The sequence below is a fragment of the Neofelis nebulosa genome, chromosome 15 (assembly GCF_028018385.1).
Source record: "Neofelis nebulosa isolate mNeoNeb1 chromosome 15, mNeoNeb1.pri, whole genome shotgun sequence".
NCBI classification, from domain to species: Eukaryota; Metazoa; Chordata; class Mammalia; order Carnivora; family Felidae; genus Neofelis; species Neofelis nebulosa.
In genome coordinates, this window is record NC_080796.1 from 51,026,928 (window position 1) to 51,044,642 (window position 17,715).

The 17,715-nt window shown below is 50.8% G+C and overlaps 1 protein-coding gene across 1 annotated transcript in view; it reads left to right on the plus strand.

The window, feature by feature from the left end:
- Positions 1-17,715, plus strand: part of RASSF5 (Ras association domain family member 5) — a 66,876-nt gene that overhangs the window by 13,755 nt on the left and 35,406 nt on the right. The window contains exon 2 of the mRNA XM_058700758.1: positions 10,033-10,154. Coding sequence (XP_058556741.1) covers positions 10,033-10,154 — 122 coding nt within the window. The remainder of the gene's footprint in view (positions 1-10,032; positions 10,155-17,715) is intronic.

Sequence of the window (17,715 nt, forward strand, 5' to 3'; positions counted from 1 at the left end):
TAAGCTTCCTCTGCTGCCCTGTAGTCGCAGACACCCAGGCACAACCTCTTGCAGACTTATTTAGTTGTTCTTGTCCTTGGGGTCTGTGGGACACTCAGAAATCTACTCGAGGGGTGCCTGGGTGGCTTGGTCAGTTGAGCATCCGACTTTGGCTCAGGTCATGATCTTGCAGTTCGTGTGTTCGGGCCCCTCGTCAGACTGTGTGCCAACAGCTCGGAGCCTGGAGCCTGCTTTGGATTCTGTGTCTCCCTCTCTGTCTATCCCACCCCCGCTCATGCTTTCTTTCTCTCTCTCAAAAATAAGTAAACATTAAGAAAAAATTTAAAAATATATGTATACTCGAGGTTAGCAAGAGGTTAGACTGCCCTTTGCCCCTTCTCAGAGATGGTATCTGCTTTAAAAATAATCAAATAGAAGCAAAACAAGAAACAAAAAACCCTCAAGCTCCTCGTTCCATATCCGCCCCTCACTACTAGAGACCACGTCCTTTATCAGCTACCCAGACACCTCCTGTGTCTTCACAGGGGCCCCCAGGGGTGGGTGGAGAGGAACCTGAGCCCCCGGGGGTGGGGAGGACCCTACCTGCTTTGTCTCTCTTACACCCAGAGCAAAGTGACACATGCCTAGAGGAGGCAGAGGCCCCCTCCTGAGCAGGCTTGAAGCTGAGAGGGCATCTGGCCGCTCCACGCTGGCTTTGGATACTGTGGGCTTGTTACTATTTGTAAAACTCCCTTAAGCCCAACTGCCTACAATGTTTAAAAAATTTTTTTCTTAAGGTGCTCTGGCAATAGGATTTATTTTTTTCCATGGTGGTAATCAAAATAGGACATACCTGTATCTATGTGTGTGCGTGTGTGTATATATGTATCATCTGCTTGTTCCTATTATGGAATATTATGTTCCTATTTTGGGTATAACATGCTATCCTTTAGAACAGTGGTTCGCTTTAGAAGGCCCTCAAAAAATGCATGTGGGATGAATGCATGCATGTGCACATGAAAAACTAATAACTAGATTTATGTGGAAAGAAAGGGCCTAACTGTATAAAAAGGTTTAATACGCTGTGTCTCTCTGAGCTCATGTGTCCTGATGGGTGCACATACTCTAATCGCCCCTGTTGAAAAATTGTGCCGTATCTTTACACTTCTATCTGTGTGGCCATACCCTAAATACAACTTGAACTTTTTTGGATATGGTGTCACAGGATCCAGATGACAAATCTACAGACACTTGCACATGAAGAATGAGATCTGTTGGGCTTTCCCACCCTGGGATCCCACCTGATATCATTTACTGTGACTTTCCCCAGAATGTATTGCTTCTTACTATTATCGACCAAAGCGGGGAGGAGTCTTGGAGATGCTCTGTGATATCCCACTGAGGGCCTGCAGACTCGCCCACTTCTATTTTTTCTTCATCCACATCTCATCCCCACCACCACTGTCATCAAGAAACTACTGCATGGGGCCACAGTGCTGCAATGCCACTCATAACATAGGAGTGTATCTCTTTAAGGTACTTGAAGCATTATTGGGAAACATAGTGCGTATAGAAATATACTACAAAAATGTTTTCAATCATCCAGTGGATTCATTAATGGGGCACCTGGGTGGCTCACCCAGCGACCAAGCGACCAACTCTTGGTTTTGGCTCCAGTCATGATCTCACGGTTCATGGGTTTGAGCCCCACATTGGGCTCTGTGCTGACAGCATGGAGCCTGCTTGACATTCTCTGTCTCCCTCTCCCTCTACCCCTCCCCTGCTCGCACTCACGCACACTCTCTTTCCCTCTCTTAAAATAAATAGACAAACATTAAAAAAAGATTCATTAAAATACAAACTATTAAAAAATAGTTTCACTGTTGCAAAAAGACTGAATCAACTTAAAAGTAGAATTAACTGTAGACAACTGTGGGAATTATGGCTACGGTAGAGTGTCAATGTTATAGACATAGGAAATGTAGATAATATAGTGAAAGCCAGGGGGTGGGGACAGAAGAGAACAGAGGGAGCAGTCTGGCATATAGTTCTAGCAGAGGGTCAGTTAGTACCAGCTAAGGCTGAAGCATGCATTGTTAAAAGTGGCTCGACCCTATTAAGGTTGTGTATAATTTTAAACCTATATACACATATGCACAGGACAGGAAGCATACAAATATACTTCAGGGTGCAGCACCCACAGACTGAAGTGGCACAAAACAGACCACATAGGAAAGGTACACTGGGGTTAGGCCCATGTCTGCGGCATCACCGGGCACAGGGAGGGAAGGCACTGTCTGACGCTTCCCTCGCTTCCTGCGTCATCTGTCTGAACTTGCGAACTGACCGGCCCTCCCTTGTTCCATCCGCCCCTCCCCGAATACCCCCAGCCCACACCCCCGGCCTGGAAGGTCACAGTACCTTCTTTTTGTTGGTGCTTTTGGCCTTGGGATGTGAAGTTGGAGGCAGATGAGTAATGGGCCTGCCCAAGAGGCATGCCCACCCACACCCTCCCACATGGGGCAGGATTGTGCCTCTGCAGGCCAGCCCGGCACCCAGTGTCAGCCAGGCTCTCGGGGGACGAGTCAGGGGAGAAGCTAGGCTTGGGGCATGAACAGCTGATACATGAGGCCCAAGGACCAAGGTCCCAGAAAGACTCTTAGTATCCCCTTTGGTGCCTGAGCAACTGGGCAGGACCTTTTGCCTTTCCCTTCAGTACAAAAGTGTCGCTCAAAAGTGCACATCAACCCCACCCAGCCCTGCCACGCATCTAACCCATCCGGTCACTTTGGGGGAGGGTGGAGACCAAGATCTTGGGGTGGCCTCCCGCCCTCAGTTCAACTGGATCCCAACCTTACCTCCTGAGCACTTTCCCTCCTCAGCATGCCTGACCTGGGGGAGCCTGCTGCCATATAGCCTGCCCACCCCAGCCCTCTATTTCACATGGGAACTGAACATCTGCTCCAGGCTTGAGCGTGTCCAGGCACACCCCTCTTGGCTCTTGCCACAGCGACATCTGCCTCAGTGCACCCAGCTGCCCACCTCACTTGTCCGTGGGAGTGACCCATAATCTCTGACCTGAGACATGGGCCTGGCTTCCAGGTCGCTCCTCTCCACTACATCGACCCTTCCTGCTAGCTTCCTGGCTTGCTTTCCGGCACATTCTGTGGGCTGTGTGTGTGTGTGTGTGTGTGTGTGTGTGTTGGATTGGGGTTGTACAGTGGAGGGGGGCAGTTGTGTGTCTCCAGGCCATCCAGGCTGGGGGTGGGGAGGGAGTGCTGAGCGCCCTCAGGGGTGGCCTGTCCTCTGAAACAAGGGACTGGAAGTATATGGTCTCAACAAGCCAGGGGTTCAAGGGACTTCCTGGAAACATACAGATGCAGATGTCCTAAGCTGGCTGCCTGACCCTCGGAGTGGGGAGTTTCCATTCCTTTGCTCCACCCTCGCTAGGAGTGTAGCCAGGAGTATGAAAAAATGTATAGATCGTGTTGATCTTGGCAATTGCCACGACCTCCAGACTTAACAAATCACAGTCTCTCTACCTTCCTGCCCTCCAATACACCCCTCTCCCCGCCACCATCATGTCCCTGCCCTGCTCCTCTGGGCCCATCAAAGGAAGGGCAGGAGGGAGGCTGGAGCAGGTAGGAGGAACTTCTTGGAAAGTTGCCTCTTACCACTGTAATACCTTGGAAGAAGACCCCAAAACGGAGAGGTTTTTTTGGCTGGCATCACATGCTGAAGCAGGGTACCCAGACTCCGGAATCCCATAGTGTTGAAAATGACAGCTGTCATTTACTGAGCACCTACTATGGTACCAGGCAATACTGGATGCTTTACATACGTTCTCTTTAATGTTGGCAACAAATCTGCTGGTAAGGGAGATACTGCTAGCTCCATTTTGCAGATGAGGAAGTTGAGGCTAAATAAATCCCATATTTTGCCGAGGTTAAGCAAATTGTCCAGGCACATCATAGTCAATTGGAAGCAGAGCTTGGGTTCAAACCCTGATCTGAGTAACTCTGGGGGCCAGACTCCGTTCATTCCCTAGCTCCTGATTAAGTGCTCCATCCCCTGCACCTGTTCGCAAAGACCTCTCATACACGGCAAGCAGTGTCCTTAAGGCACCTGTGCTCTAAGGATTTCTGACTTACTGCTGCTGAGTGGATGCACTTTGGTGCCTCTGTGAGGCAGCTGGTGCTGGGAGCCCGGTGTCCATTGTGCTTGCTTTCCTGCCATCGTCATCTGTCCGTGTGATGAGGTGGTTGGCTCCGCTATGGTGTCATGGAGAGCAGAGGTACCGAGGCTGGGCCTCTTTGAGTGGGGGAGGCCGAGAGCCCACTGCTCGTGGAGCTTGACCGTGGCTGATGAACGAGCCTCTCTGGTGACGCTGCCCGGGGATCTCAGCACAAGAACTGCTGTTGCCCAAATAGTTGAGTCTCCCAGCTGTGGCATCCCGGAGATAAAGGGGCTGTGTTTGAAGAGCCGGTCCAGGACAGGCAGACAGGATGGGTGGGGTTCAGAGCTCCCAGGCTGAGTGGCTGGGGCTGGAACTGTGAACTGGTACTTCCCAGGACCAGGTGGAGACCTCAGGGAGGGGTGCTGTGGCCATCACCTGCTGGGGCAGAGGGAAAAAGCACTCCTGCTCAAATCCCTTTGACACTATTTTATGGGTTTGGAGCACACTACTGGGAGTGGCTCCTAGTGCAAGAATGGGGGACGCTTGAAGGGTCCTGAGAAGGTCTGAGAAGGGACCCCCGCCACTGAGGACTGTCCCCACTGACTTGCTCTGGAGGGCCAGGACAACCCTTACTTCTGTTGTTTAAAAACTTATGTTAACACTGTATTTTTCCAATGCACTTTTGTTTGTTTTGTTTTTTCAGATTTCTCTGTAGTGCCTCAGAACAAAATTATTTTAAAACTAAAAGCTACTTGTGTGCTTGCTTTGAAATGACTAGCTGGGGGAAGGTTGGTGAAACTGTAGATCATCCGCCAGGAGCTGAGTGGGGTAAGGAGTCTGCCTGGCAAGGCGGTGCCGGGGGTGGGGGTGGGATGTTGGCTGAGGTCCCCCCACCCCCATGCAGTGCTCTGCACCAAGAACCCCATTGAATCCTCATGGACGCCCTAGGAGCTCATTCCCGTTTTATGCTTGACGAGATTAATGCTCAGAGAAGTGCAGTAACTTATCTAAGGTCATGGAGCTGGCTGAGTGTGACTGAAGGCCAGGCCTACCTCAAAGTCCATTCTCTGGCCATCACACCGCAGTACAGGCCAGGTCCCTGAAGGCGGAAAGGGGGAGGGAGAAAAGTTTGTTCGGAGGCTGACCTTCTCTAAGAAGGCCTGGGGTACCCAGAGAATGGGTGTGGGGCTCCTAGATTCACAGGCTGTCATGCTTTCCCCTTGGGCCTCAGAAGTGGCTGTGGTCATTCAGGGCAAGAAGCTGGTCTTCGCTGACCCGGGAGTGACCCGGAGGGAGGCCTGTGGGCCCGCTGCAAACCAGGCTCTGTACCCTGGGTGCCAGCTTCCGCCCTCACCCCAGGCCTTAGCCTCAGGGGCAGTTAAGTAGAGAGCTCCACATTATCTCAGCATCTTACGTGCAACTCTGGGGTGAGAGGGCAAAGAGTTCCTTATCAGCCTTGCAGCCTTCCGAACTCAAATAAATTTCAGTTTTAAGCCACTAGTTCAAGGTACTTTATTACAACAACTGGGAAACTAACGAAGTCTGGGTGCTGAGGTTGGGTCCTAGGAACCTTCTCTCCGTCCTGGCTCAGGGGTCCCTCCTTGGAGAAGGACCCCTCTTATGATTTGTCTCCATCATTTCTCCTTACAGTCACGTCCTCTGTTTCCAGAGGCGCCTCTTCCAGGACCTGGAGGCACATTTATTTTCCTCAAACTATCCCTAAGAATGCAGCCAGGGGTTATAGCTGGAAGGGAAGGATGGAGACCAGAAGGGATGATAATTCTCTTTTATAGATGACAGTACTAAGGTCAAGAAATACCAGTTCTTGGGGCGCCTGTGTGGCTCAGTCAGTTAAGCGTCTGCCTCCTGATTTTGGCTCAGGTCATGATCTCACGGCCGTGAGATTAAGCCCCGCACGGGGCTCTGCACAGAGCGTACAGCCTGCTTAAGCTTCTCTCTCTCTGCCTCTGCCCTTCTCCCCTGCTCACTCTCTGTCTCTCTTTCTCTCTCTCTCTCCCTCTCTCTGCCCTTGCCCCGCTCTTGCATGCTCTATCTCAAAAAAATAAAAATGAAATAAAGATGCAAGAAATGCTGTTCTCTCTAAGATACGTCTATTAGAACCGAGGAATGTCGCTCCCTAATCTTTGCTGCCTCTTGTCGGGAGATTCTTGTCCTATCCTCTTTTTGATGTCAGAGCTCCCTGCCTCCTCTTGGCCCTTGTGATGTGGAAATATGAGTCGTCTGGAATCTGATCCATTCTTCAAGGTCCCCAGAGCCTCCCTCACCAAGAAACCTTCCCAACTGCTGTGGCTGGCAGGGGTCTCTGTCCTCTGAACAGGTTTCCTGGATCTGTGCTGTCTTCGTCATTAGTTATCTCTTCACACATGGGTCCTGTCTGCCCAGGTAGCCTGACTCCCCCAGAAGTCTTGTCTCATTCATCGTTACCCTCGGGTGTGGGGAGGTCTGTGCTCAAGACATTAGAGTTGTTACCACAGATGGTGGTTCTGGCTGTTCAGGGAAGCTTGGGCCGTTCCTGGGGGCCTCTGTGGCCCTGTGTTACCCAAGGTCTCTCTCTCTTTCTGTGTCCAGATTGAGCGCCAGTTGAAGGCTGTGGAGGGCAATGAATACCAAGGAGATGGCTTAGCAGTACTCGCGATGAGCTGTCTTGAGGGAAAGATGGCTTGTGGGGGGTTAACCACTGGGTCCCAGTGGAACATGCCTCTGCCTTTGGAATCCCATGGATCTTCCCACTTGGAGCACATCAGGCCCGCAGGCTTCTGGCTGTGGCTGGTGGGGCTTGCTTCCGTGTTTGGAGAAGGGCGTGGGGGCTCTGACTTCATCTCTGCTGGCCGAAAAGACCTGTGCTTAGCATTTCCAGGGGGCCTGGAAGTATCAAGATGTGTTTCAGTGGTTTTGCTACAGTCTGTGATTACACGGTCTGATGGAACAAAGTCATCGGTGCTCAAATGTGCTTTTTATAAAATCCCCAAATATTCACCCTGGAGTCTTCTGTCCCCTAGCTGTATCCAGCTCAGCGTCAGGACTGTAAAAAAAAAAAAATCTTTCTGAGGTTTGGTGCTGTTTTCAGGGTGTTTGTGTGTGTGTGTGTGTGTGTGTGTGTGCGTGTGTGTGTGAGAGAGAGAGAGAGAGAGAGAGAGAGAGAGAGAGAGAGAGAAACAGGGCAGAGACAGAGCACAGAGAGAGAGAGAGAAACAGCAGAGACAGAGCACAGAGAGAGAGAGAGAGAGAGAGAGAGAGAGAGAGAGAAGCAGAGACAGAGCACAGAGAGAGAGAGAGAGAAGGACATGATGCACAGGTGGACATACAAAGCCTGAGTCAACGGTACCAGGAGTTCAAAGAAGAGACTGGAAGACATCCTCCTGCCTTATGACGCTTTCCCATTTGTGAGTTGGTGGCAGCTCTTGTTTGCTGTCGAGTTGGGAGAACTTCTAGTCCTTTCTTCTCTTCCTTGTTTCCACTTCTTGGCAGCCCCGGAGCATTCTTCATCGCTCAGAGGGCTGCCAGAAGCTGTACAGGTGTGTTCCCGGAGCAGAGTCCTGGAACAATGCTTCTCTGTGTGGGCTCTGGCCTCAGTGCTGCCTTATCAAGGCCCCGGCATTTCTGGGCACTGTGGGCAGGGGAGACTTGGCCTGCATATCCCCCTGAGCCCTTCACCCCACTAAGAGTGAGGCCATCCCTGTGTGGGGCAGAGATCTCCTACTGGGGGGCCCAGAAATACATGTGGGCACTTGGAAGTATAGGGTTCATACCTCAGACAATGGCTTCACCATTCTGTCTCCAGGTGAGGGGATGGCTTGTAAGGAGGAGAGTCAGGAAGGCCTGGACAAGGGCAGGGTCTGAAGGAGGGGATATTGGTGGCATCCGGGCATGAGGGGGATAAGCAAGAGAGCTTCTAAATGCTATTCCAGAATGGTGGCTGAGAGCTTGAGACCACTGATTGAGTCAGATGGTCTCAGGGTTCCGGAGTCTCTGTGTGTCCCCACATTTCTGAGAATGCTCCCCTGCAGACATTAGTGGCAAAACCTGTGTCAGGTGCTCATCTTTGGGGGTGTAAAGGAAGAGGGCATCTGCGGAGAGTGGAAGTCTCACTCCAAAACCCCCAAAAGAGTGGGAGAAGAACAGACTCACCCCGGGCCCAAGATGGGGGATGCCTGGTTAGCTCAGTATGTTAAGCATCCAATTACACACTTGATATTGGCTTAGGTCATGATCTCATGGGTTCGTGAGTTCAAGCCCCACATTGAGCTCCGTGCTAACAGTGTGGATCCTGCTTGGGATTCTCTCCCTCTCTGTCTCTCTCTTCTGCCCCTCACACACACTCTATTTCTCTCTCAAAATAAATTAATTAATTAATAAAAAAAAGAATCCACATGTGCTGGATTTTTGAAGCTTGTTACAAGGAAGGAAAAGAATGTCAGGAGCCTGAGTTCCTGTCAGCCCAGTCCCCAGATTGTCCAAACAAGTGCAGGCTATCGTGTCCCCTACCACAGATCCTGTCCAGATCAGCCCATCCCCACACACCTGGCCTTGCATTCAGGAAGTCAGCCTTCTCAAGAGAGACTCTGCACCCTGCCTGGGCTGGGTCTTCAGGCCGAGCTGTGGCACCTCCGGGACAGGTGACCCCAGCTGGCCCAGAAGCTGTGTGCAGGAACCGCACCTCAAACCTGACCAAATCCGGGCATTTCGCCTGCTGATGGACTTGCGTGGGTTTCTTTACTTCACTCCCATCCTCTGTAGTGCTCTCCTTCCCTTGCCTGGCCTCCTGCTGAAGAGGCTGCAGAGAGCCCCCCCCCCCCCCCCCGGGGAAGTGCTGGCAGCACTGGCTCTGCTGCTGAGCCGTGTGTCACTGGGCAAACTCACTTCACCTCTCTGAGCCTCAGTCTCCCCACCGCTAAAGTAGTTCCCAAGGCTCTGTACAACCCTGGAGATTTAGTCCTGCTTCCATGGAAATGAACATTGTCTGTGAAATGTATGCTTTCCCAGGGCGCCTGGGGGGCTCAGCTGGTTAAGCGTCTGACTTCGGCTCAGGTCACGATCTCAAGGTTTGTGAGTTGGAGCCCCGCGTTGGGCTTTGTGCTGACAGCTCAGAACCAGGACCCTGTTTCAGATTCTGTGTCTCCCTCTCTCTCTGTGCCTCCCCCGCTCGTGCTCTGTCTCTCTCTCTCTCTCTCAGAAATAAATAAAACATAAAAAAAAAAAAAAAAGAAACATATGCTTTCCCATGAAGCACCTGATTTGGGATGTTGTCTGCAGGACTTTTAAGCTGGGTTAGAGAAGCCGCCTCCACATTTCTGGTTGGGGCAGGGTCAGAGACAGGTAACAGTCCTTCTGGGTTGAGGATAACGCCTTTGTCCCTGGAGGTACTTTTAATTTGTTAAGACCTGTTCTCCCCTATGACTATGAACTTCCTTGTGCACCAGGCAGGGAAGCTATTACCTGTATCCTACAGGCTGGCAAAATGAGGCCCAGAAAAGTGAAGTCTTTCTCCAGGGATCTGTGATCCCTGGTGATTGATGTCAATCAGTAGAAAGAGCACCAGCCTGAAGTCGGATGACTTGACCTTGAGAAAGTCGCTAAGGTCCCTAGATCCCAATTTCCTGTCTGTAAAGTGGCAATAATAATGATTGCAAGGTCACACAAAATAACGGTGGTGAGAACAGTTTGCATACGCATAAAACACGCATTACCCGTCACCAGCCATTCCCCGTGGCACTGAGGTGTCCTCCCACGCTCCACTTCTCTCCTTCACCGTTTTCCTTCCTGGAGCGAAACGCCATCTCCCAGGGTATTTCTCTGGGTGGAAGTGGATAGAATCCTGCCTGACTCCTAATCCCCTGGTGCTTCTTTCCCTCCAGACTGTAAATTCACCTGCCACCCGGAGTGCCGCCATCTGATCCAGCTGGACTGCAGTCAGCAGGGAGGCCCATCCCAGGACAGACCCTCTCCAGAAAGCACCCTCACTCCAGTCTTCAGCCAGGTAGGCAGCAAAACTCAGGGACCGGGCTGGGAACAGTTTCCTCTGGTGTCCTAGACTCCACTTTCTTTGCCCGGGAGCTCTGGTCAGCAGGAGGTGGCATGAATACCGCACGTGTGCTGGATGTTGGGGTCTCCTGCTGGCCAGACACACCCCTTTCCAAGGGCCTGGGATGATGGAACACGAACAGTGACACAGAGAACTGTGTAGACACTCAGAAGTGCTCTTCAGTGCTCTCCAAGCACAGAGCCTGCTTTGGCCGAGGGCTTCAAGCTAGAGGTGTGGGTATAGATGAGCCCAGGAAGGAGAGAAGGCTCCTGAAGGTCCTTTGAAGCCTCATAGCCCTGGGGCAGTGGGGATGTTGGGGCTGAGGCTCCTCCAGTATATCATCCTCCCTGTGGTCAGCCTGCTAACCTAGATATAACTTTAGAAGGGCTGGGCGGATATTCTTGCTTTGTGTTCAAGAACCAGGAAATCGATACCCAAAGCAGCCTCTGGTTCATGGGTTTAGCCAAGGCTCTTGAGTCAGGATGCATCCAAACTTTGATGTCTAGGATTTGGAATGGAGACAGGACAAGATTTTTTGATTCTTGCATTGAACGAGCCCTCATTGAGTATCCATTGTGTGCCAAGCACTGGTGAGAGTGGGGATAATAAATGGTGGTTCACAGTGCTTGTCCCCAGAGACCTTACATTCTGGCAGGGGACACAGAATACAACCCAAGAGTATGTACTGTGATGCACGTTGCAATAAAAGAAGCACAAATCAAGTGTTTTGAGAATGCAAGGCAATTGTTTCTGTTGGGAGACATCAGGGACGTTTGATCTGATCCTTAATGTATGAGTTGCTGGTCAAGGAAGTATGGAGTGTTCCCAGATATTGTTCATCTATTCACTTAAGAAATAGGTTTTTAGGGTTGACCATGTGCCAGGCCCAGGAATGCCAAGGACTTAGTGATGAAGGAAACAGACACAGTGCCTGTCCTCCTTGTGCTTGCGGTAGAGGAGGGGAGTGAGATTTTAAACAAATAAGCCCAGGGTGCTGTGAGAGACAACACAGGTGCCGAATGACTGGTTACTTCCTGGAGAGAACACGAGTGGCCCCGGGGGAATCCCAAGTGGGCCCCAGCTCCTGAGACTAGCCGTCCACAGGCATTTTCTGGCCATGATTAGTCACCTGATCTGCCTGTGGGTGTTACCAGCCTTCCTGCTGTTCCCCCACCCCTTCTCTCCCATTGGGAAAGCATTGCTAGAAAGCAAACATGATGTATGTTTCTATAAGAACGAGACCGAATGGGTTCTAAGGTACATGTTTACAAAAATTCTGTACATCCTCCACACATTTTGGAATAGGAACTGTTTCTAGTGCGGCCCGAATGTAACCAGGCCTTGATGCCCCACGAGGGGTGAGGAGGAAGGAGGGGCAAGTCAGACCTCCAAAACCCTGCCGAACGATGCAGAATTTTGCCTAAGGTTTTCCTTACAAGATGGAGGTGGGGGGTTACAGAGCACACCCTGCAGCAGCATTTCCTAGAAATGGCAGTTTCTGGAGATATTTTTGGTTGTCCCAACTGGGGTGATGCTACTGGCATCTAGGGGGAGAAGCCCGGGATGCCGCTAAACACCCTACATTACACAAGACAGGCCCCCACAGCAAAGAATTATCTGGCCCAGGGGAGGTCTAGAAACCCTTCCCTGGAACAGTTTAGCTAGCTCCCAAGTGTGGTGGGCAGGCCCTGGAGTTTGCTGTGTATCTTGTCTCCCCCTCAGGGTGCCAACAGCAAACAGGGGCTTCCAAGTCTGAGTATTCGGAAGCAGAGAGGCCCCCCCTTTCCTCTGCTGGAAAGAGGAGTGAACCTCAGAACCATGTGGCAAACTGCATCAAGGCTGAGTCTAGACTCATCCACCAATGTCTAGAGTACATCCACCAGTAAAATATAGAAGGAGCCACACAGAACCACACAGAAGGGTCCAAGGGTCCCACGAGGGTGCTGAACGGCCCCCCAGCCAGCAAACAGTCTGGAGTGGGGTTTGCTCCCGGCCGGCTGGGTCGGCTGTTATGTTTGCCTTGGACAGGCCCGACTGCATGCTTCAGCACAGCCAGGGCAGGACCTAGCCTTCTATCAATAAAACCTGGGCCCTGCTCCAGGCTCGCTCCCCTTTTCTAAAAGGCTTGTTTATGCTGATTTCCGCCTTGGCTTGATTTTCAGTTAAATACCAGCATGGAGCTTTCTTTCACCTTGACGTGGTCACCTGGGCAGAGCTAGCTTCATGTGCCAGTGCCGTCTTCCTGGGAGGCTTTGTTGTGGCCTGGTCTGAGCTCAGCTAGTTTGGGGGCATATGGCTGCTGGGGGGTCTCAGCTTGGTGGCATTTCTCCTTGCAACTCTTTAAGGAAAAGAAAATCATTGATTTCCCTCCGTCTGGAAGGAACCACTGTGAGTTAACATTTTTACATTTTCTTCCTGTATATTCATCCATTTTTCAAAACATGGTTGGGATCATCCTGTAGATAAGTATCTGGCCTCCACCTTTGAAAAGCAGTAATCCCAAGGTTCTGGCTGTCTTCTCTCTGCCACGCCAGAGGGAGACAGGGAGGGAGGAAGAGGGGTAGGTGTGTGAGGGGGCAGAGATGGACTCAGAACCCCCAGCTGCAAACTTAACAGGCCCTGTGGGTTGTGGTTGACTCTCCCAAGTGGAGAAACGGAGGAAAGGTGCCCACCTGTTCTTTCTCCACCACAAACCTAGTACTTTCATTTTATTTTTGAGAGACAGAGACAGAGCTCGAGCAGGGGAGGCATAGAGAGAGAGGGAGACACAGAATCTGAAACAGGCCCTAGGCTCTCAGCTGTCAGCACAGAGCCAGACATGGGCTCAAACTCATGAGTCATGAGACCATGACCTGAGCCAAAGTCGGACGCTTAACCGACTGAGCCACCCAGGCGCCCCTATTATTATTTTTTTTTTTTTTGAGAGACAGAGAGAGACTGGGTGCAAGCAGGGGAGGTTCAGAAGGAGAGGCAGAGAGAGTTTCAAGCAGGCTGTGCGCTCAGCACTGAGTCAGATGTGAGGCTCCATCCCACGACCATGAGATCATACCCTGAGCTGAAATCAAGAGTCAGACGCTCAATGGACTGAGCCACCCAAGTGCCCCAAAACTAGTGTTTTAGAATCTCTCCTTAGAGATCTCTGACGTCTGTGATATGTGACTTTTTCCCTGGGCACTTCTTGTTGACCTAGCAAATCCCCTTCATGTCCACCCCAGGTCCCTTCTTCAGTTTAACCCTGATTCCCAGAGAACATGGCTGGCATTGGCCAAAGACCACAAGAAATTGCCAGCATGGCTGAAGTTCCTTTACTAGGCCCTGATTACTTTATGCTTCAGGTGGTCTTTACTCCTAGGTCACTCTGTGATGAAAAAAAAAACCCTCAGGGACTCCCCGGTGCCCTCGCAATGGAGCTCGAGTTTGCCAGTTTGGTCCAGGCCTTTCATTGCCTTTGCGGAAGTAGACCCCGAGGGTGGAAGTTCTTGCCCCAACTGTTGATTCTCATCATAACCCACTGTAGCCCAGGGGACGCCTCGCAGCTCTGCCTCCGTGGCCTCTGGTGCCACTTGTGTTGGTGCATGGAATGTGCAGGTGACAAGCAAAACCAGAAGCGATCTTCCTTCCACTCAGGTCACTCACAGCCGGGCACTGAAGTGGTTTACACCTGCTGCTCCCAGGGTCCTTCCCCTCCCCCTGCCCTTTCGGGAGCTAGGAGCCAGGAGCACCCAGAAACCAGCCTCCTGCTCCTGGCTGCACACGGCCCGGCCCGGCCCTCACTCAGGCACTTTCCACACGTGGGAGTCTGGCCATCCCCATGTTCCTCCTGTGCTACGATTTCCTTAATATTTCTCTTTAAATACGTTCATTTTATCAAACTTAGATAAAACATGTGTTCAAGGAAAATTTGAAAATCCTTGAACCACTGGTTTGATGTCCTGAGGATTTTTTTCCCTGACACATATTCAATTAATTCTTAATCTCTAAAATTGAAAGAACAACGTGTTTGCAAGGACTGCCTCAGATTCCTTCCACACGTATTTACTGAGCCAGGCACTGCTCTAAAATCCTTTTAGGTGCTGTCAGTGGGAAATGCTGCCTACGGAAGCTAGTCTCTTAGGTCATCCAGTGCTTCGATTACCAGCACACTGGGTCTGGCCCCTGCCTAAGGGAGGCTGTGACTGTGGAGAGAACCTGGGCAGCTGGGAAGAAAATTCCAGCCATCTGAGCCAGTGCTAAGGCGCTCAGCCAAAGGAGAGATGGGAGGTGGGAGCGCCTGGGCAGCTCAGTCGGTTAAGCGTTTGACTCTTGATCTCGGCTCAGGTCATGATCTTACGCTTCATGAGTTCAAGCCCCACATCAGGCTGACGGTGGAGCCTGCTTGGGATTCGCTCTTTCCCCCTCTCACTGCCCCTCCCTCCCTCTCTCTCTGAAAATAAAGAAACTTGAAAAAAAAATATAAAAGAAACAAAGGAGGGGCGCCTGAGTGGCTCAGTCGGTTAAGCGTCTGACTTCGGCTCAGGTCATGATCTCACAGCTCGTGAATTTGAGCCCCACGTCAGGCTCTGTGATGACAGCTAGGAGCCTGGAGCCTGCTTTGGATTCTGTCTCCCTCTCTCTGCCCCACCCCTGCTTGCTCTCTGTGTCTCAAAACTGAATAAACATTAAAAAAAGAAAGAAAGAAAGAAAGGAGGAATGGATCCTTAGGTACTTACCGTAGGGAATCGTGCAGAGTGGAAGTAAGTCACTCCATGGTCCATACAGGGCAAGCCTATCTGTATTGTGTGTGTGTGTGTGTGTGTGTTAGTGCAGAGCAAGGGCTTGGAGGCTTCCTGGCAATCCACGGGAGAGATTTCACCTTGCGGGGGTGGGAGTAGGAGTCTCTGTCTCTGTTGCCTCCAATGGCCCTCCTGGACTTTTTATCCCGCCATCCCTGTGATGAAAACCTTCAGTGGCTTCCCATGGCTCTCAAAATCAATCCAAATCTGGACAAGCACAGACATCCTTCATGGTCTGGCTCTGCCAACTCTCCAAAATACCAGAAAGATGGGCCACTGTCCTGGACATGAAACCGAGACACTATGACTGTGGTCTGGCAGGCACTTTTTGCTATAAGATTGGTGATTGTCCTCTCCCCTGTGGCCCAAGGTATGGCTCCCCTTTGTAGATGGAAAGACCAAGACCATGTCCCCACTCACCAAAGGGACAGATAGATGGCTTCCATAGCTCCAGGGTGGATCAGCCCCACAGGTTGCTGGCTGATACCTTTCTGCCACACCCTTACCTCCCACCCTCTACTGTCACTCCTTAGCGGGGCCTCTGCTGGAATGGCCTCCCTCAGCCCCTGCAGCCATGCGAGGTGACTCAGCTGGCATGGAGAGCTGAGTTTCCTGGCTCCTGGCCCCATGCTCCCTCCCACAGCAGGCACGCTGCTGTCTGTCTACCCAGGGCTCTGCCTTTCCAGAACGCTGGCCTGCCCCAACCTGAGCCCAACAGCCACATGCTGAGCCCAGAACTACCACACGGGGGAGCCAGCTGCAAGACGGGGAGAGCCTGGGGGCGGGGTCTGTCCCTGCTCAGGCTCCCTAACACACACTGACACACACCTGCACCTTTCTCAGTGGATTCTGGGTTCTAGGTCTCCTCCGAAATGCTGGACAAAGGTTTATCGCATTTAATTGTGACTGATAACAACAGTAGTTAACATTTGTTGAGGTATATCATGTGTTCTTTCTACTTGTTTTATCAGTTATTGAGAGATAAGTATTGAAATATCCAATTATAATTGTGGATTACCCTATTTCTCCTTATGGTTCTATCTTTCTGAATTTTGAAGCTCCATTATTCAGTGCTTAGACATTTAGGATTAGTATGTTCTCTAGATGAATTGACCCCTTATCATTAAGAAATAACCTTCTATATCCCTGGTAATATTCTTTGCTCTGAAATCTACTTTGTCCAATAATAATATAGCCACTCCAGCTTTCTTTTGATTACCATGAGCATGATACTTATTAATCCATCCTTTTACTTTTAGGCTATTTGTGTCTTTATAGTTAAAAGTCATTTCCTCTAGATAGCAAATTGTTGGATCTTGTTTTTTTTTTTTTAATTCAATTGGATAATCTCTGCCCTTTAATTGGGTTATTTAGATCATTTGCATTTAATGTGATTATCGATATAATTAGATTTTAAGTCTATCATGTTTCTATTTTTTCCTGTCTGTCCTTTCTGTTCTTTGTTCCTCTTTTTTCCCTGCCTTATTTTGGAAAATTGAATATATTTTATGTTTCCATTTTATTTCATTTGTTGCCAGCCCACCCACATGTGCCAAAGCCAGTCTCCAGCTGTCCTGCTCCACTCTGGCTACATTTGGGACAGCTGCTCCACCCTCCACAGATTTCCTTCAATGCTCTAGAAGCCAGAAGTGTTAGCCAAAGCTGTCAGTGATTCATTTCCACTAGGCAGCTGCCTCTCACAGGAGCCGCCCCAAGGCCTATCTGACCAGCTCAGTCCAACCCATGGGGCTTGTTTCTGATCAGGCAGAGCTGAAAGCCTTCCCAACCAGGAGGCACCTGAGGTCCTGGCTCTGAGGAGGGACACAGCTCTAGTACCTATTTCTTTAGAAATCCTTAGGTACTGGAGACATTTCCCTGTGTTCCTCACAGCTCGACCCCGACTGTGGCTGCCTGAGATGGCCTCTGGGTGGGCCGGGTCAGTCCTGAGTCTCTGAGGAGGCAGCGAGGCCTCTTTCTACGTGTCACAGTGCAGGAGTTGTTTGTGTCTGACCCTGGTGACCACGTTGCCCTGGCTAATGGAGGACTGGTCTTGCCTGGAGAGGGGCAGGTGGGGGGCAGGGTTGTTGATCAGAAACACCTTTTGTGATTTTCTAGTCTCATCAAAGGAGGACAACTAGAAGGTAGACTCCCTGTGTCTGACTCGGACCTGACATGAGCTCTTCAGGACCTGTGCTTCTTGGTATCCCTGCCTTAACTGTGTCCAGTGTTTTTAAACGCAAGGGCCCTATCAAAGCTGTCAGCCAAGCAACAGAAGTGCTGTGTGGGCTAGAACCCGCGAGACAGTGAATCTCCTGTGAGTCTAACCTAAATGGTATGTAGCCACTTACCTTTTATGACAGGAAGTCGCCTGAGGAGAAATAGAGCTCTCTGCTCTGCACGGCTGGTTTAATACTGTAAAATGCTACTCTCAGGATGGAGGATGGCATTCTTAAGATTCAAGCCAGAGAGGGCATCTGGGAAAGGCTGCTTCTGAAAAGCATGGGGAAGGTGTGGGAGGTCTGGTCGTTGCCGGTAAATATGTGTCAGGAAGAGGGGAGGACGTAAGATTTTGACAGGCGGAGAAAGCAGCAGAACAAACCACAAGAGGGCAGGGAAGCTGCTGGGAGCATGAATCAAATCTTGTGCGGCTGCAATGAGGGATGCTCTATGCTGGCTGGAGATGGGTATGAACTGCCTGCTGGGCATGTGCTGTGAAGGGCCTTGAAGGACCGACTTGGAGGGTG